The sequence below is a fragment of the Suillus subalutaceus genome (genome assembly GCF_016647625.1).
Source record: "Suillus subalutaceus strain FC151 chromosome Unknown DFJ58scaffold_111, whole genome shotgun sequence".
NCBI classification, from domain to species: domain Eukaryota; kingdom Fungi; phylum Basidiomycota; class Agaricomycetes; order Boletales; family Suillaceae; genus Suillus; species Suillus subalutaceus.
In genome coordinates, this window is record NW_024540360.1 from 107,363 (window position 1) to 126,295 (window position 18,933).

Consider the following 18,933-nt stretch of genomic DNA (forward strand, 5'->3'; position numbering starts at 1 on the left):
GTGGGGTAGCTAAGCAAGGCGTCAATGCTACTTGTCAGGCCGACGAAATTATATCAGTGATGGGATATGTTCTCGTGAAATGAGACAAGAGCAAAAACAACAGACAGGAAATGCAAGATGCGATGGAGAACTGTGTTTGCGTCAAAAGTATGCGTCAATAAGGTATGCCGAAAGTAAGTATCCACGCGTGGTGGTCAAGCTTCCTCGTTCTTTTGTTTTGCTGCTATCCGTTTCCGTTTCCACGCTGGGGTGAAGTCCACATTACAGAGAAAGACCACTGCTATAGCATAGCTAACGCCAAAACAGATAGCCGGTATCATCCCAAGGTGATAGGCTTTGACGAGTGCGGCAAGGATCTGATCCTCGTACTCGGGATAAGCAGCATGATCGTCCGCGAGCTCAAGCCCCTGGTTCACCAACGAGTCAGGGAGTTGCCCGCGGAGCGATTCCGTGAAGTTAGTCTCGTATATTGCTGTGAGAAGTGCAGTGGCAAATGTACCACCCAATGTTCGTAGAAAAGACAAGAACCCGCTTATTCCCGCAATTTGATGGGGTTTGACAGACATGGGTCCAACAACGAGGGAAGGCTGGTAGAGCAGACCGGAAGCAATGCCCGTGATGACAGAAAAGCCGATAGTTGTCACTGCAGGTGTATACTGTCCCACCATCAACATTAAAGCACTGCCCAGTGCATATAAAACGCCGCCCGCTACACCAATAAGGCGCACCTGCCCCGTGTGCGCGAGGATATTAGCCCCTGCGACCGAAGAGATGCCGAGCGTGAGGATGAGGCCAAACACCTGCAGCCCGGACTGAATGAGGCTAGAACCTTTGATGTCGATGAAGTAACGGGGAAGGAAGAAGACGGAACCGAAGTAGCCAGCTCCAGTGAGAAAATTGATCAAACAAGTGATGGGGATATTAGGTATGCTGAAAAGGCGGATGTCAACAATGGGGTGTTCGGCTACCTTGAGCTCGTAGAAAACAAAGACAGGTATGAGGAGACCTCCAAAGATGAAGAGAGCAATGATAGGTGCCGACTAGGAAATGCAGTATATGTCAGTACGAAATGCTTGTGAAGCCATGTACCTACGTTCCAAGGGAACAACTTGTTTCCCATCTCAATTGCAATACATATCATGCTCGAGACCGCAATAGCAAGTACAGAACCAACGTAATCCACTTCTCCCAGCTGTGCAAGTAATCCAACGCTTTGCTTCCGATGAGGAACAGGGTATCGGAGGCATGTTGTCCCAATGGCCATCGTGACCCCAATGAGCATGAGCGTGATCCAAAATATCCATCTCCAATCTGTATCAACGGAGAGGACCGCGCCTAGCACGGGCCCGATCGCTAGACCGATTGCAGAGGCGCAGTTGAAAAATCCCAACCACAGACCTCGTGAGTCCGCCGTTGTCAAATCCAAAACAATGATCACGCCAACAGATTGTCTTCCAGCGGCACCTATGCCCTGAAGAAGGCGAGCACCAATCAACGAATTCATGTTCTTAAATGCATGGGTATGTCAGAAATCCCCGTGGATGCACGAGACCAAAGAGGAACGTACCGTGGCCAGCCCACACCACAGAGTCCCAGCACCAAAAATAAGCATTGTACCATTGAACACCCGGGCACGCCCAAAGATGTCAGCGAACCGGCCGAGAAGGGTTTGGGTGACGGTGAAGCCCAACAAGTACGATGTTGCGATCCAGTTCTGGTTAGCGAGGTTGTTGAAGTCAGCTGCAATGATATGCATGGCAGTGGTGGCAGTAGTCTCGTTGAAGTAAGCAGTAAAGTTGCCAATCCATAAACTCGCCATGATCAGAAAAAAGTGGGTACGAGTGACGACCACAGCAGGCTGTTGTTGTTGTGTGCATTCAAGTGTCTCCTGCTGGCAGGTTTCCAGTGACTGTTTGTGAAGAGAAGCAGGTGAGGAAACTATTGGCATCTTGTCTTCACCGATGACGATGCTGTTGTTCGTGGTCGCGCATCGCGATAGAGTAAGAGTGGGCGATGAGCTCATGGGGGCTGAGAACTACTAGTGATGAAATGTGAAAACCTAATGTATTAGTAGGACGAACATTAAGGCGGTTCAAGGCGTTGGCATGCGAGAATTGGAAGCGCACCCTCAAAAGTCTGGAAGTCTGGGAATGTCAGAAGAATACGTGACTGAAGCCGACTGAATAAAGTTGCACTCTGAGGAAATACGGCGCTGCTTGGACCCATCGGCGACTTGATGCATACACACACGAGCATCGTTCCCTGAACACGGATCCGCGGGGACGAGGGACAGATCCCGAAACACTATGTGCGGAAACTCGGCGAGTTACTTCAGGCACTTATTTCCGAAGATGCAGACAGTTAAGGCCTCTGGAGCCAAATTCATGAGTAAAAAAGGAGGCAACAGTGACAGAAGTACTAGCCAGGAAACTCAGAGGAACGGAGCGCAAACGGAGCGTCCGGAGAAGACCTATTGTGACCAAAATTGATTTCAGCCTAATTCTTGACCCATTTAGTGCTGACTGTCCGCGGAAACCATGTGCCCTCATCTGCGGAGGTGTAAGATCTGATATTATACTATAGATAGCATGGGGACATGGAAACGCACGGCACATGCTCGCAAAACGGAAACTTTGAGATGCACAAACCAACCAGTGCCCGTGCCCGGCCAGGGATAATATGCAGATTTTTGCGGTCATAGTACGCCGGTCAGGTTTATGCTTGTAGCAACGAGTTTGTTGACCAGGAAATATGCGCATCGATACCGCTCGGATTCACTCAGATGAAAGAAGGGCAAGTTGGAAGAAGTTACTAGCTTGGAAATTCTCCTGTTTACTCAATGTTTACTCCACCGAAACCGAGCATCGCAGTTTGAATGGCTCGGCAAATACTAGTACTGTTATGGTCCATACGTTTAGTCACTATCCGACCGCGAGCCTCGAGGAAGGCAGGTGTATGAAAAATGAGGTGAGCGGAGTGATATAAAGGTCTAGCTGATGACTCAATAGATTGTGCCTTTCCATCATGCTGTAAATCGTTGTTGAGTCGGTGTTCAAGTTCGGCCTGGACTAAGTCTGGATCTGCCCCAATTACATTCTTTCTTGGACCCTCTCGAGTCTCGACACAGCACAAATTTTGTCTGTCCTTCTCTTCGCTCGTATTTGGCATATAAAAGGCTAGCATAAGTCGTCAAGGTTTTCACCCCACCAAACACACAGACTCCGAGCCCAAAGTCTCAATTGGCAGAAACCACACACGAGACCGTGATAATTAGTTATAGTTCCAGTCCGCTGGGTCTTGTCTGTCCGTTTTCTGATTGGTCATGTGCCAATAATGATCTCTCCACGGTCTCAAGGGTGACTGGCTGTACTGGCCGCCGGAGAACGTGACGAAACTTCTAATGGTCTTTCCCGTTCCCACTCTGAGGCCTGATTCCCGCATCAAGACCAAATTTCAAGAGCACGCATTCACACTGAAACGAGAAATCCTCCTCAGCTGTGCACTTTGCGCCGTGCGCGGACAAATGCTTTGTCGGTATCATATAACGTTTATGACCGATCTGTGGCAGCCCTTCTTCACCTGTAAGCTCATATAAGCTTCGACAGCACCTGAAGATCCCCCTGTAGATTGCTGTGCGTAGGGTATTATGCGTGCATGATTCGTGATGCCGCGGGTAAACGAACCTCTGGCAGGTTGCTGGATGAACCTCCGCGGATGTTTTACCTGTCACGAAGATGATCATTAAGTCCGTTGATGGGAACTTGACTCCAAGGAAACAAGACTCCTAAATAGTGGAGTCCTAGCTGCAAGGCTCTGTCATAATCCATTACACAGCCTCAGTGGCTCCTTGAGGCTTAAGCTCTAGGCCATCACGGACCATTACCTGCTGTCGTATGTCCCGCCGTCTTACGTTTCTGGAGGGCACAGATTCGTGCTGTCATTAGAAATGGCAATGTGTTGCGTTGGACTAGTTCCGGGCCTCCAATAATGATGAGTTGGTTAATGAGTGGTTAAGTTGTAGATCATGTCGTGCGTGTCTCTCGATCGCTTCATGTTGTTCCCGTGTTCCAAGGGTATTCTTATTGTTGAAGTAAAAAGCCGCAATGTCGTGTTTACTACCGGTGACCGCGATTTGAGGTTCTTGCCGTGGGGTAAACTTAGTTCGCGAAGCTGATCGGAGCGGGTCCTTCTCAATCTACAAAGTTGGTCTCTCGGACCTACTAAATAAACTTTTCCCTTTGCAACGCTGGTTCCTACGCCTATACTTAGCTCCAGGTGCTAAACATCTTTGGACTCGGAGCTACTAGCTAGTACACCAACTGATGAGTCGCAAGTTGGACCTTCAAACTGGTTCGCCGCGGATTCTTCCTTTCTGTCACTCAGCCACTGGTTGTCCCTAATCCATGCGTATCATTTCGTTGGTTCCATGTGCGTGATGGTAAAACCTTGATCAATCCCATCCCTTGTCTTTCAATTATTAATAACATTAGCCACATTCACCTCACGTGTACGAAGAGAATGAAAGGGGCCGCTGGGTATGCCGTTATTTTTGTGTAACCAAGTTGTCGGTGATCTCGATGAGACATAATCATAGGTCAAGGTATATGACGGGCCGGATAAATTATCTGATCAGTGGACTACAATGTTTCTCATACATACGTACCATAGCATCAGCTTGCCAAGCGCCCATTAAGTTACTAGTGTCCACATGATTACTGATCAATAGATCAAATCCAGCGGTTCCCATTGAAGCGAAATATGATAGTCGTGCATGTTATCTGTGGATAGCACTAGGACGTCGTAAGCATGTCCTTCGAGTTTCGGCGCTAGTACTAGTACAGATAGCCGTTATCCCCCGCGGTAGAATCACTGAATAGAACAACATTGTTAATCTGGCTGAATATTTTGTCAGGGAAAATACCTTTTGCATACGAAGGGGACTCTTTTCTGCCGGATCTTACTAGTAATGTGGATTCTGGAGGACAAATATACTTATTCAGTGGTTCATTGTATTACCTGTCGACTCACGTACTAAAGTGTAGATCCACGGAGGTTGTATTCTGCCTCTCAAAATATGCATCATAAAGCAGGTCCGAATATCGTCCTTCTATTTGGTCTCCCGACGGGAAAACACAACGGCGGATTGCGGCCCTGCAATGAGCTCAGTTGGACCGGTCGCATTGACGGTGAACTGATATGTACTAGTAAATCTGATTTTCATAACCGGACTTCCCCGAACGGCGAGATGCCATGAACGATGATGCATAATGCTGGATGAACTTAGGATGAACGCCGACAAAACCTTGATCCATCGGGTTCCAGATAAGACCCATAGGCCCAACAATCAGCATGATGTGGTCACTTTCTCGCGCGGGATTTATATAACGGAAATGTTGGTACTTACATTTAAGTTACAGGCGCCTTGTGTGCCGTAACTTAGAGATATGACAGAGTGCCAAAAATCTGGAACAAATGGATCGTTCCATTTTGTCAGCCACTCACGGAGATTTATTGAGTTGACAACCAGCATCTCAGTCAGCCTTCTTGAATCACATCTCCAAATGGGCAGTCACCATGCAGCGCAACTGCGTCAATAACACTTCTATCAGCACGTTCTGGCACTGCTTTAGCGGCCCCTCCAGAGTACAGCATCGAAGGTTGGGGCTTTTCACTTGCCCACATGCATAAGCAGCCGGACTGACTGATGGAACAGGCTGTATATAGCAGCATCACATGGGAATCATGGGAGTTCCTGCCATATGCTGAAGCGCCACTTCAAAACCTATCAAAGCATAATAGTCTGATACCGGGAATCGAAGCGAAACATAGAAAAAGCAGTTAATTTAACCATATAAAATTTCAGGGCAATGGAATATGATTGCAAGAGTGCCAGTTATACGGCGTGGTGTTACCACGGGGATCCTCGCAGGCTTGGTCCTCCAGATAACGACTCGCCGTTTGTAAGCTATTGAAAGAAAGTGAGTCTAGAGGAAGAAGGAAAAGATGATGTACAATACCACAGCGTTGATCTGCTTATGAATCAAACACAAAACTATGTGGCCAATCAGCAAGGACGACAAGCAGCTCGTAAATGAAACCTACAGTCTAGATATGACATAGCAGCGTTATTCTGGTCTTCGACAAGCATATCACTAAACTCAATTTCCGTCCCATCCATATTTTGGCGGACAAGGAGCATTTTCGGAGTGCGACCTCGCTGAACGTAGCGATGTGTAAGTATATTCCTAACCTGTGTAGACAATCGAGTGTGAAGAACAGGGAGCTGGATCTGTAATGACGAAGATCAAAGACAGGTTATCTTAGTCAACCCGGGCACTAACGGTATTCGGATCCAGAGTCTGGAGGTCGTCCACACCAAAAAGGTCAAGAAGTAATTGCGGGGACACACTGGAACCGACCCAAAATATCATGAGATCTTCGTTATCTGATGGAAGGACGTAGGTAAAGAGGTTGTACCGAAAGAAGTGCGGCACAAACCTATCAGATAGACGCCGTGTGCTTCCATGTAGGTGTGGCTATTTCGCATCAGTGACGGAAAGGACATCTGACCTGTTGTGGGGTCTGGAAGCGCTGTGTCGTCTGCCAAGTCGTGGAGCGCAAGAAGGCGGGGATAGAGATGCTGCATTGTTGCGCGTACGCTCATAGATAGTATCTTCTGAGCATGATAGTTGCGCACGTCCGCGGACACATTACGACCTGCGAAAGCATGTCGATCGGTGAAGCAAGAAATGGCAACATAACAATAGCACACCTTTAAGAGGTTTGCACTTCGTGATCGCTAGGGTGTACACAGGCAGAGCTCGAAATGCTTCAGGTATAATTAGCTACGAAGTTTGTCAATGAAAGGGGCGGAGATGATATCTGGAAAACTCACCTGAGAGACAGCGGTAGCAGCCGCACAATTTCGCCTATAGCCGATCAATATTGATGAGCATCTATCAGTCAGCTCTTCTCGAATGTGAGCCATTCGGCGTGACGTCAGTTTTGACATCGCTGGAATGAATGTGAGGAAAATTGAATGTGGCAAAGAGAAGGTAAAGTCGGACATTCCCTTGCTAACTGACACACTACGGCATCCATATCAGCATACCTAAAAACGTTGGCGGCCAGGTCTGCCACTTGCAAGGCAAGATTACATGTTCGGACACGGCGTTGACCGTCTGGTGTTGTATGGAGCACAGCACACTGCAAGAATGCATACTCTCGAGCATCCAACTTCCGTGAGTGCTCGATATGCACGGATATGGCTTTATCGGAGTCGAGAATTCCAATGTCCAAGTCCGATACAGAACGCTCATGGAAATTGCCATAATAATTTGATATTCGAAGGCCTGCAACAACATGCTCCTTAATGAGTTCTTCGGAGAAGATATTCATCGATAAACACTTACCATTGGAACATCGCACACGCAATAAGCAATTATACACTGTCGTCCGAGTTAGTAAACGCCGCAGTTGAGAAGTCAAAACGTGTTGATCTCGTGCAGGATTAAACCTAGGATGGAAAAACAGTTCGCCGCCAGTGGTAGAAGATACAATACCTGTGCAGCTGCTTAGCAATGAGGGCACTGGCAGTAGGAAAAAGAACGACGCGCCAATAGATCCAATATCGATAGGTTTGCTCATCCCAAGGAACATACTGACACCAATACCCTCCTCTGAGCACTCCTCAGCAATGTCTCTCCATGTTTGATGACGAGGGAGGAACATAGTTCGCTCTTTCTCCGTGCCATATAATGACGCCTGATCATGTGGTGGTTCAAGAGCACCGGGTCCAATTGCAGGTAAGACACTCTGGAAAACAATGATATGGCCCCCTCGGCCTGCCTGCACGAACATGCTCAAGCCTAAATCACGTGATTAGTAGCTGGGACGTACGAGCGAAGCTAGCCCAGCAAGTAGCGCTCCCCCAAGCGCTGCATTATCAATGACGGTATTTAGATAGCGTTCTGGTAATGCCTTAAGTAGACCTTCGATGGCGATCCTGAAAATGGAATGAGAGTGACTTGAGAGTTAAGGTAGCGAACGTTCCTGACCTGGATTTCCAAGGATCTACAAACAAGCCCTCACGCAAAGGTATAAAGACTTCTTCTAAATCGGAAACCACAATCATGCTTGCCAATGATGAGGCTGGCTAGAATTTGTCTATATCAACTTGATGCAATGATGCGAGTTGTACGCTTACAGACAGATCATAGAAGTGCAAAGAAGTGTCATATGTCAGAATCGCAAGCTGAGAACCTTCGGGGAAGGACGGCTCTAACTGAGTCCCATCAAGGGAGGTACCACCGTATAGCAAATCTCGTAGGACGTCGCAGGCAGACTTAAGAAAGCCCGTTCGTATGGCTTCCAGTGAGACGTCAAACGCAAAAAGACAGTTCAGAGATCTGGGCTCGCGTGCTTGAGAGGAAGGAGGGTCGATAGAGAAATATGATGAATTCATCCTCGGCAGAGGCGGAGGTGCCCAGTATTCTTTTCCTGAGACCACGAAGTCAACAGTTCCCTTGTTCAATTCAGGGCGGTTTGGAAGATCTATTCGTGTAATATTTGCGTCCAAATTGCAAAAATAATCCGGCAATACTGGAAACCAAGACTGAGATGCCAGTCAGTCACTTTGAAAGTTACACCATGTCATACCTTGAGTTTCGTGACCGCAAAGATTACATTTCCATCTCCATCCACCGGCAGTCCATGCACACCAAGGATTAATGTACCCTCTACACTCCTCGCACCGAGGGGGACCTGAATCACCGCAGTCCACGACTGGGATAGACTCTTCGCGGGAATCAAGATCTGCGAATGGCTGAAACACTGCCGCAAGGGGAATATCGCACTCTTTTGCCAGATGAGAGGAGCTTGGAAAGTTCCACGTTGATACTCTAACGTGTTTTGGGCTCGAGTTTCCTGTAATAGAAGATTTGGTCAATGACCTCGGAGCAAGACTCGAAGCCGAGGTGATAAATTGCCAACGTCTGCAGTGAGACCAGCATGATATACAATTGCGTGAAAAGGTGTTGTCTACGTCCCACCACACATAGCACCTAGCCCGAGTCTTACATTCCTGCGAGGAAATAAGGCTTACCTTGGTCAAGCGCTGTGAAGTCGGATGTTGATAACGGTGGATTGTTCCCGGGTAACGTCATGAATAAGTTTCCTTCCCATTTCTCCCTGTCCGATTCTATCACGTCAATCGGAGATGGCATCTGACTTGGGTCGATCCGAGGTCGCAACCCTGTGGAAGTACATGTCAGCTAGAGATCACAGAGTGAAGAGGCTGCTGACGTTCCTTTGTAAGGTTCCCCAGCACTGTGCGGCGGTTGTGGTATGTGTCTGTTTGCATGCATGTAGGCTATTGGAACTACACACTGGTAAGTATAATCGTTGGCTTAGGGCCGTTGTTGGAAACTGTTGTTTGGCAAAGGCTTTAGATCTAAACAGACCAATTTGGGCTGCAACGCTTCAAGCGATTCATTCACATTGCAGGCATGACCACTCCGCAAGTTACCTCCATTCTACCCATCACAGATGCGCAACTACCACAATCTTCATCTGCTACACTCATTGAGGATATAACATCAAACAGCGCTTCCATTTATTCTAAATCTCGTACACGGTCCTCTCCATCGACTGCCACTTCGAATAGTACCCAAAATACTGAACAGCTCACGCCTATAGCAATGGGGCCGATGTCTAGTTCCATACATAATGGCGCAAATTTGATCTTAGATCTTATTAGGACCGAAAGACAACAGGCTTTCGAGGTCGGCCAGCGACAGATGGCACATATTCAGCAGCAACATAACGAGCATCGCATGTCATATTCGAAAGTGGTTCTGGAAGAATCAACCAAGCGGCGTGAGGCTGAGGACATGGTTGCGTACCTCTCAACCGAACTGGCCAGATATACAAAGGAGGCCACTGAAGTACAGAATATCGCTTTGCAAGCTAGAGCAGACGCAACTGCGGCGCAGAACACCACTTCTGAAGCTGAAAGAGCAGCAGAGGAAGCTCGCAGCTACCTCATGGCGGTTCACGATGCGCTTCAGCAAGTCGGCATTACTGTTAGTCGAGATGACTCTGTAACATCTAACACGCCGAAGATAATCTTGGGCACGCCATGGCTAGAACTCATCCCATCCCAAATCCATAGCTCAGATACGCCACTCCCCAATTCCTCCAGTGCCCCAGGCGATAAGCCAAGTTCTTCCCCTCCCCCTACCCAGCACCTCGGCTCGCCATCAAAATATATCTCTTTTATCAAAGAACACATCCATCACCTCGGCGATACTTTGGCTGCCGCCCAAAACAACTGCAAAGATCTTGAATCCCAACGCAATCAGCTCCAGAGCGACCTCAGTACGCTTGGCCACGATCGAAACGAGCTTGAAAGCTTAAAGAAGGAAACGGAAGACAACGCGAAGATGCTCGGCCAGTGGAAATCCAGAGTCACAAAACTGGAAAATGAGATACAATGGTTGAAATTAGAGCGAGATGACGCGGTCAAGGCCAAAGCGGAGGCTGCCACTGCCCTCGAAGAGATGAGGAGAACCTCGACAGTTAGTGAAGAGACTCTCAAATCGTGTGTTTGCCTCCTGTTCCCCACTTGATTCATCCGACTAAATGGGGTTTCTACAAGCACGTTCGACCAGCATTTAAAAGATCAACAACGTCAAGCCGAGGCGAACTCGGAGAAGGTCCGGCAAGTACTGGAGAACTCTATTGAAGCCAAATCCGTGCAAATGCGTGACTTACAGAGCCGGGTCGTGCAGATCACGGCCACTGTAGATGAATGGGAGGGTAAATACGATGCAGTCACAAAGGAGCGCGACTCCCAGAAGCAGCTCCTGGTCGCTGAACAGCAGAAATACAAAGAGTATGTAACCGTTGAACGTGTGACGCTGTGGATGCTGACTGTACATCTAGGGAAAGCTCTGTCCAAAAGGAACAGATAGACAATTTGCAGAAACGACTGGAAGCTAGTGTCTCAGAAGACGTTATGACGGCCAAGGTGTCACGAATAGAGGAGCTCGAGAAGGAACTGGCCTCAGCCCGAGCTCACCACGCGAAATTGAGCCAGGAGAAAGATGAAGCTGTTGCTTCGGTTAAGCCTCGCGATGCACAAATAAAAGCGTTACAGGAGGCACTCACGACATTCACAAGTCGCAAATCAACGACGGAGTGTGCGACGAAGAATAAATCAGGTGGAAGTTCCGAGGAGAAGAAAGCTCGTCCATCGAAACCATCGACCCCTCATGAACAGATCCAGTTCAGAGCGCCTGAGGTGCACCCCGTAGCTGCATCGACAGGTCTGTGTGACTACCCCTCAGGTTTAGTATTCAGTACTAACTTTCACGATAAGCCGATCAACGGTCTAAACAGATCACTGGCCCTAAGAAGACTGAGAAGCTGAAGTCCAAGTCATCCTCAAGCACTGCATCACCGGGTTTCTCTGCCGCTCGCCCGATGGAGATTGACTCAGCGTCATCGACTGACGTGGAAATCATTTCAGGACCAATACCGATTATCTCGCAAGGGTCTAATAGTGAGTGACCATCGAATCAACTATTACATTTCTAGTCACCTATACGTTTATTAGCGAAGCAAAAGTCTCTTCGTACTGGATCCAACAAAACATCATCTTCTGGTGTTAACACTCTCCAGACAGTCGACTCTCCCATAGAGAAGACCAGTCTCAAGCGTACTGCAGACACGAACGATTCTTCCACACCAGCTACAAAGCGGCCCAAACTCTTTCTTGACTCGTCCGCTAGCTCCGTTGAGAAAGTCGCGTCCGCTGCATCCAGTTCGCCGGTTTCAACTCCCTTGGGATCGAGATCGGGAACATCTTCACCGGTCATTGCAAAGCCTGTCTTCAACTTTAAATTTCGAAAACATTTTGCACAAGCAAGTACCTCGGTTTCCTCAGGCGGTGCGACGTCGTCGAAAGTTATGGCTAGTTCGTCAAGTGTACGCACATCACAGAGTACGACTTCAACCGAAGCCCCTCCTGCCGGAGCCACCGACAATGGCGTGCATCGCAGATCAGGTAGCATTACCTCAGAGACTGAGCTTGCAGCGGAAAGCACGCTTGGGGCAAAACCCCGAGCCCGATTTCTGAGACATGGGCAAATCAAACCCGCCGTATCGACAGCTGGCGAAGCCAAGAAGCATGCGGAATTCAAAAACTTCAAACCTGCTGATGTTCCTGAAAAGGAACAGCCCTCTGGGTCATCGGCCCGCACAACAGCAGCGAGTGCAGAGCAGGTGCGAAATGCACAAGCTGCAGCCACCGCACCCCCTAGCAGAGAAGCCTCATCATCAGGATCTGCAAAAAGCAAGCCGTCTTTGTTGCGCCAATTCAGTGGGTTTATCTTTTCGAGGATATTTTAACTGAATTCATCCGGCTCCTAGGCGGCATGGATAACCTTTCAATACCTCCATCCAATTCTGCTTCATCTCCGTCCCTTTCAACTGCGTCTGGGAGTATAGTTGATCGGAGCAAGGCAAAGGGCATCTCACGGCCGGCAGGAGCTAAGTCTATCCCTAAAGGTCCGAAGTCGTCAATGGCTATGTTACAGGTGACTCTAGAATCCTCTCCTAAGGCACCGAAGCCGATGCTGGCAACTAGATCATCAAAAAAAGTACCCCAAGGGCCTAGAGCCACACAGGAGCCCAATACTAGAGATACCGAGAAAGGCACCTAAATACCTCTTCGTTCCATTATTTTATATGATTAACCGGGCCTTTCAACTACCCTGCCACCGTAAAGTATTCGAATCCCCGTATATTTATCTTACTCTCGTTTAATATGTTTTACGCGAAGCTGGTTACTATTCCATCATAACTTCGCCTTTGTTAAAAGTGTACGCTAGACGCATGACAATTCAGTGGCCCACGATTAGTGGGAGAAAGAAACAAAAAGGGATCGAAATAATTCCAATCAACACGTGAATTGTGCGCCGCGGCTGCCAGCACTGGCTGTACCGAACACGCGCAGTGACTGAGTGACTAAGAGCGGAATTTATTTGAGTCAAACTCAAGCAAGACACGTCGCTTCGGGCGTGATCGCGAAGACGCTGTGCAGGTATCACGCGGCCCGTTGCCTTAGTATAAATAAAATAAAACCCAATCAACAATTTGTTTCGGGGGGACAATTCAAATCATGTTCGGCCCCGAGGCCTGACTTGCGGGGCCCGGGACACAAATAATATTTGTAAAAATCTAATAGCATAAGAGCGTGACAGCTTTGATCTTGAGTAATTGATCTTAAAAGCTTCCCCGAGGTGATTAGAATATGTCATGGTTGACCTAGGAGGTAGCTTACTGTAACTATCAATGGGTTTTGTTCATATGACCCCTGAGAGGTGCATCAATGTCAGCATGGTTTTGGTCAATTAAGCAAGGCCACGACAAGCCACATATATCGGTTATGAGTAGTGTCGATCCTCGGAGGTATGACAAAGAACGATAAGATGTAATCCGACCGCAATATTTCATCATAACTTCGCCGTTGAACCACACTCCTCGGTCTCCCCACACAGACTCCATACGAACGCGTCCTCTGGCGCTAGTCCACACCTGACTATTTCTTCATATGCAGCCTTCACCTGATCAGGACCACAAACCCGCCGAAGTGACACACCCCAAGTTCCACAGTCAGACATGAGCCTGGTCCAGGCTTCCTTCTGCATCTGAGTGATCGCAGAAACCGAAAGCTGTTGCTTGCGGATAGCAAGCCATTCAGGCATGAAAAAATGTTCCAGCTTTGGGTCATCTCCCTGCGGAGCCTCTGAACCGAAACCCCAGCTAGCAGACGAGGGTTCGATTGTGGAAGCTGATACGTTCGTCAAGCCGAGCGAAATGCATGTGACGAGTTCAGAGTCGCCACATACACGGAAATGGTCGCGCACTCTGGCGTTAAGTGCATCGTTACCTGCGACGTCTACATATATCCAGTGTCCTTGTGCGAGGTTCCTGACAAGTGACGTATCAGATGACTCATAGTCGAAAACGTCGTCGTACAGGGCAAGACGTTTCGTAAAAGCGAGATTCTTTGTTGACGTCAGTCCAATAACTCTTCTAGTCGAACTCCCCTGTAGAGAATTACGTTTGCGAATCAAATAGGCCAGGCAGAAGGCGGTCTTTGAAGAGGCAGAAGATATAAGGATCTGAGCAGATCCTCCCTTGTAATTGGACGAATTGAGCCAGTCCTCGCACCAAAACGAAGTCCAGAAAAGAGGACGGTAGAGCATTGTGAGATCTTCCGCAGTCGGCGATGGATCATATAATGGGTCCTGGGCGCACCGTGTAATCTGATTGTATGGTCGGCGGTCTATGATATTTAGTCAGTGCCTTCGTGCGTCAATTGATGAACCAAATCACCTGGAGGAAGATGAGGTCGGGGCACAAAGAAGGCATACTTGTTCACGTCCGGGGATACCTGGAGCAAAAGATATCGTGCTGGGGCGAAGTATCCATATACTCGTTCTCCAGGATGGACTTTAGGGTGCGTGGACTTGATGATAGTACCAAAACCCCACACAGGAGTCACACCATGAGTTTTTGAGGAGACTCCTTCTGCCTCGGGAATGTGGTGGAATTCAAAATACCTAGCACGCCAAAGTAAGTAGGTGAAATGTCTAATATTGTGGAAAAGGACGGACCTGAAATGCGTAGCCTCGCCCAAAGCTTGATACGTCACGTTGTTTGCGGAGAAACCGAAGCGGTCGACTTCTAGCAGGACATGGTCATTGGGAATAGTCTGCGGAACTTCACATTTGACTATTATCGCTTGACTAGGATCTTGGCCAGAAGACGCCCTCGGGTGACAAAGTATCAAGTTTTCCATCTGTTGCACGTTGACATTCAGATTCGACAGAGGCTCAATACAATAATGGCGCTGGCGCCTACTATACCTCACGGCTGAGTCGTCACCCCCACAAGTCGTCACGACCTAAATATCTCACTCAATTCTTACTTCCACACACAATTTACAACTTAAATCGATGTTTCTATCATGCACCTTTCATTGCGAGGTTGAACGATCAATTTTTATTGAGAAATGGTGAAGTTCATTGAAAGCCATCAAAATCACGCTGGTGACAGCCAGCCGAGCGCTGCCGTAGCGGAGTTCTAAACCAATACTACCACTGGCTGTGACGACTTGTCAGTGAGCCGACGACTCGGACATGGCTCAATGAAATAGCCGCCCAAAAGGCAAATCACAAGAGTCGCGTGCCAGACTGCCAGTGATCCCACAGGCGGCCTATGTATATGAGCAGCGGACTGTTTGGCAATGGGAGAACGCGCGCGAGAAACACCGCATCAAACACTGACAACCCGACTGCCGTCAGCGCCGCACCCGTCGAAAGTGAAACTCCACCTGTTCTGGCACTGCCTGCCAATAGCTCTCATTGTTCTTCTTGCGAACATCCGAATGGTTCTTACTTAAATAGTCCTGATCTATGCTATGAAATACCTTATTGCAATCCTCCTGTACATCCAACTCACAGCAATATTTGTACCAGCATCTCGGCAATTTTCTACATTACACCAGCATCAATTTCATTTGCCTCATCATCACGGACCACATAGTTCTCATTCTCATGTAGCATATCCTGCACCATACAGCCATTATAATAACAGCCACGCCCCATACTATATTCCACATCACACCAACCAAAATTTTTGACCTGTGACTCGACCGCGAATTTCTTAGGCATTGCCGAGCGGACTCTGAAAGCGGTAGCAGTGAGCTGCTGTGACAAAAGCGTGACCTGGCGACTAGTGGGGGTGACGACTCAGCCGTGAGGCATAGTACTTCAAGTTAAAGTGCATAGTATTTACTACTAAGTACTTAGCCGCTCAGCGGACTTTGTCACGGTAGTGAACGACGTGTCACATACACCGCCACCACCATGACTCTCTGTACACCCTCATTTCAAACTTGGCGGCAAGTCGGGCTAGAGAGAAAATGACTCATGATGCATAAGCGGTCCTGCCAACGACAGGAGGTCTCAGAGAAAACTCTGTATAAAGTTACATTTTTTGCTGACAAAGTTGATTGTACACTTGCTGGCGTGTTTCTACTGCCATTGTATTTCTTGTTTTCACAATAAGCAAGTCATCTGGCTTGACTCGTCGTCAAAGTGCGGTGACACTTCAGCGACAGCCTGAGACTCGATACACGGCAGAGCAAACCGCGTCAGACATGATGAAAAGGAAGGAATCCCCGCCGACAGGATGTACTGGGGGGTCTAAAGAACGACGGGCAGGGAGATTACTGAGAATATAGGAAAGAAAGGTAAAACTGAAAGTTGTAAAAACAATGTGCAATGTGCAATGATGAGCGGTATTTCTTGCTTTGATGACGATGCGGATACGAGGTGTGAGTTGGATAAATATGCGGTTGTCGTACGGGACGACACGACACCATTCTAGTAGGGCGGGCGTTTGAACTCGTTGCTAATGATCTGTGCCTCGGGGTCGAATTCGTCGTCTTTCACGATTTTGCCACTGGCGTCGTACTCGCCAGCCGAGCGATCGGGACTGGCGAACGTGTCCATCTGGACATGTGGTATTCAGAACGGAGAAGAAGGCGTCTGTGGCAAACCCTACCTGAACGTGTACACTGTCGCCTTTCTTGACGGAAATGCGACGATTCGTGCTAGCGTTGCTCCTGAATGCGAGTGTCGAGCCCTGGGTGGAACTGTGTGTGAAGAAAATGGATAAGAAGTAACGTACGAAAGGACTGAAAACGTACGTGAAAACCTCTGGACCTTGAGAGGTAAAGTTGGTCAACCTTCGTACGACGCGGCATGCTACGATCTGGAAGCCCATGTTAATACACACTCAAAAAACTATATTTGTGCAAACCGTTGATGCGATGGCAGCAGGGACATTCGCAATGATAGATAGGACTGCATTCAAGTTTATGAGCATGAAGATCGTCGCCATCAAGTTTGCTAAAAATCTGGGGAAATGGTTGAATAAGCGAAGGCGCAGCACACAATGAACGTACGCAATAGCAAAGTAGATCAGGCCGTCCCCAAATATAAGCTTGATAAGTTTGGAGCGACCGTTAGCCGGGAAGGCGAGTTTCCAGCCGGTCAAGCACAAGACTGTGAAGTCAAACGCCATGGAGTAGATGAAGGTAATGGCGAGGATTTGGTTATCCGTGTAGATAATGACACATTCTCCATCTACCCATGCAGCCTTCAACAAGATGCCTGGTGAAATCGGTTGTTATACCCGCATATATGCACTGGTTTAGTGGACGAATTACGCGTACCATGAAGGAGGAATGACCAATGGCCCAGAATGATCAGAACGAGGACAGTAACAACATATTTGTTCTGCGACCATACTGCCATGCTGTAGTACGTGTCAGTTGCAGAAGGCTGGAAATATATACGTTTGCGACCGACGTTCGCAAGGACAGATTAATGCTGGCTAAGCCAATTGCAGTATTGCCGAAGATCTGGTTGAAGGTATATAATGCCTGACAATTAACCTCGCTTGTCACGTTGAGCGCAATAGAGCTAAGTAATATGCTTCAATAAAACACGTAAAGTGAATGAAGAGACAGAACTTACATCCCAATCAACGCGAAGAGTAAACTGTAACGACCAGAAAAGTAGAATATCTGTCATAGATCTATTGTTGAAGGGAGGGCACACTCAAATACTATGAAACTTTACCAGGGGCCATCGGAATCGCCTCTTGCCCGAGATAAACTGCCAGTCAAAATCCAGCGAACTGAGGAATTCCCATCTATGCCGCATCAGTGACAGTCCTTGACTCACTTGAACGCATCTTACAGGTAGAGCCCAAAGAGTACATGCATGAACTTGCTAAATGACTCTACTCACACCACGTAAGGCTAATAAACCCAAACAAGATATATCTCTGACTTACCAGCGTTAGCGACCAGCGTCTCTTGGGAGTGCCAGTCGACCATGGTAGCTTTCGGGATGCACGACGACGATGGTACAGAGGGGGACGACCTGATGGGGCGTCGAAACTGAAGGTTTCCCTTATATAGGGCGGGAGTACTTGATAGGGCCACTTCTTGCCATATATGCGAGCGGAACTACTAGGATAAGTATGCTCTTCTTACATGGAACCACTGCAACGTGCAACGCAGGGATACGTAAGGCTCCAGGAAGCATTTCGGCTGCCAACTCTTGCTCGGAACTTAAATATATCAAATACCCAAGGGGCGAGACTGACATAGTATGCGGAGGCCCTAGGTACTGCGCATGAATACATGAAGTACTACTTACCTCCCCTGTCGTGCATCCAGAATTTCAGCCCGGCATGGACATGAAGGCAGCGGAGTTCATGTTCACATGGGCGGCATTCTCGATTGATTTTCTGACGATCCATGCTGATCGATATCGATGATCTTTGGAACCTGTGAAAGTCACGAACGGTGGCACTTGCCACTTTAAAGTTCAGAGAATTCCGCGAATTGCAAATACAACTGCATCGGCACACCTGCCGACTTCAGCACTGCTTCAAATTCGTCCGGTGCCCTGCTGGATGTTTCAGTACTATGTAGTAGTACTTCAGCAGGAGAAAATGACAAACCACTAACAGAACTATCCTTCTTCGTGTTATGTGGGTGTCTTGTACGCGTCGCAGTAAAAACTGCTATGTAGTATGCTCTGCTACAGCCACATTCTAGATAGCAGCTACTACATAGATCAAGGGGCAACAGAGGTCGGGTAGAGACCTTATTTTTAGTGCAGTGATGAATATTTTCACTTGTGACACAAGAAAATCAATATTTGAAGTTCTCTGCCTTTCGACCTCCGGTATTCTGGCATATGAGGAAACATAGTGTCTGCAGTTAGTCTTCAGACCTTTAGGTCTCCCGAGTTGTGTATGAACTCGCCGTCTCGGACTATG

The 18,933-nt window shown here is 48.0% G+C and overlaps 5 protein-coding genes across 5 annotated transcripts; 1 reads left to right on the forward strand and 4 right to left on the reverse strand.

The window, feature by feature from the left end:
- Positions 1-194: 194 nt before the first annotated feature.
- DFJ58DRAFT_665539 (major facilitator superfamily domain-containing protein) lies at positions 195-1,819 on the reverse strand (the record flags this gene model as incomplete). Its single annotated transcript, XM_041382510.1, has 3 exons — positions 195-1,040; positions 1,094-1,507; positions 1,568-1,819. The coding sequence occupies 3 exons, from the start codon at positions 1,817-1,819 to the stop codon at positions 195-197; spliced, it is 1,512 nt and encodes a 503-aa protein (XP_041240200.1).
- A 3,732-nt stretch (positions 1,820-5,551) lies between these two features.
- Positions 5,552-9,416, reverse strand: DFJ58DRAFT_805035 (uncharacterized protein). The gene is made up of 17 exons (XM_041391076.1): positions 9,310-9,416; positions 9,104-9,255; positions 8,659-8,925; positions 8,207-8,601; positions 8,058-8,155; positions 7,900-8,005; positions 7,617-7,848; positions 7,413-7,562; positions 7,068-7,352; positions 6,896-7,014; positions 6,773-6,845; positions 6,499-6,717; positions 6,342-6,445; positions 6,103-6,289; positions 6,018-6,052; positions 5,715-5,965; positions 5,552-5,658 (listed from the first exon to the last, which is right to left on the reverse strand). The coding sequence occupies exons 1-16, from the start codon at positions 9,363-9,365 to the stop codon at positions 5,909-5,911; spliced, it is 2,535 nt and encodes an 844-aa protein (XP_041240201.1). The 5' UTR covers positions 9,366-9,416; the 3' UTR covers positions 5,552-5,658; positions 5,715-5,908.
- Positions 9,417-9,442: 26 nt separating this feature from the next.
- On the forward strand, positions 9,443-12,893 carry DFJ58DRAFT_805041 (uncharacterized protein). The gene is made up of 6 exons (XM_041391077.1): positions 9,443-10,600; positions 10,658-10,894; positions 10,945-11,327; positions 11,381-11,563; positions 11,618-12,382; positions 12,433-12,893. The coding sequence occupies exons 1-6, from the start codon at positions 9,507-9,509 to the stop codon at positions 12,723-12,725; spliced, it is 2,955 nt and encodes a 984-aa protein (XP_041240202.1). The 5' UTR covers positions 9,443-9,506; the 3' UTR covers positions 12,726-12,893.
- Positions 12,894-13,156: 263 nt separating this feature from the next.
- DFJ58DRAFT_907434 (uncharacterized protein) lies at positions 13,157-14,908 on the reverse strand. The gene is made up of 3 exons (XM_041395061.1): positions 14,685-14,908; positions 14,404-14,630; positions 13,157-14,353 (listed from the first exon to the last, which is right to left on the reverse strand). The coding sequence occupies exons 1-3, from the start codon at positions 14,867-14,869 to the stop codon at positions 13,518-13,520; spliced, it is 1,248 nt and encodes a 415-aa protein (XP_041240203.1). The 5' UTR covers positions 14,870-14,908; the 3' UTR covers positions 13,157-13,517.
- Positions 14,909-16,457: 1,549 nt separating this feature from the next.
- DFJ58DRAFT_665491 (uncharacterized protein) lies at positions 16,458-17,980 on the reverse strand (the record flags this gene model as incomplete). The annotated part of the gene is made up of 11 exons (XM_041382505.1): positions 16,458-16,586; positions 16,639-16,729; positions 16,784-16,848; positions 16,897-16,993; positions 17,042-17,249; positions 17,312-17,394; positions 17,448-17,561; positions 17,616-17,665; positions 17,721-17,793; positions 17,841-17,883; positions 17,938-17,980. 11 exons carry the CDS (start codon positions 17,978-17,980, stop codon positions 16,458-16,460), a joined length of 996 nt encoding a protein of 331 aa, XP_041240204.1.
- Between the last annotated feature and the right edge of the window lie 953 nt (positions 17,981-18,933).

Coding starts and splice junctions, on each gene's coding strand:
- DFJ58DRAFT_805035 (XM_041391076.1), bottom strand. CDS start 9,365: ATGCATGCAAACAGACACATACCACAACCGCCGCACAGTGCTGGGGAA. Junction 9,256..9,309: donor AGTGCTGGGGAACCTTACAA/AGGAACGTCAGC, acceptor ATGTACTTCCAC/AGGGTTGCGACCTCGGATCG. Junction 7,015..7,067: donor GTGTCAGTTAGCAAGGGAAT/GTCCGACTTTAC, acceptor CATTCATTCCAG/CGATGTCAAAACTGACGTCA.
- DFJ58DRAFT_805041 (XM_041391077.1), top strand. CDS start 9,507: ATGACCACTCCGCAAGTTACCTCCATTCTACCCATCACAGATGCGCAA. Junction 10,895..10,944: donor GAACAGCAGAAATACAAAGA/GTATGTAACCGT, acceptor CTGTACATCTAG/GGAAAGCTCTGTCCAAAAGG. Junction 12,383..12,432: donor GTCTTTGTTGCGCCAATTCA/GTGGGTTTATCT, acceptor TCCGGCTCCTAG/GCGGCATGGATAACCTTTCA.
- DFJ58DRAFT_907434 (XM_041395061.1), bottom strand. CDS start 14,869: ATGGAAAACTTGATACTTTGTCACCCGAGGGCGTCTTCTGGCCAAGAT. Junction 14,631..14,684: donor GGCGAGGCTACGCATTTCAG/GTCCGTCCTTTT, acceptor TTGGCGTGCTAG/GTATTTTGAATTCCACCACA. Junction 14,354..14,403: donor CCGACCTCATCTTCCTCCAG/GTGATTTGGTTC, acceptor TAAATATCATAG/ACCGCCGACCATACAATCAG.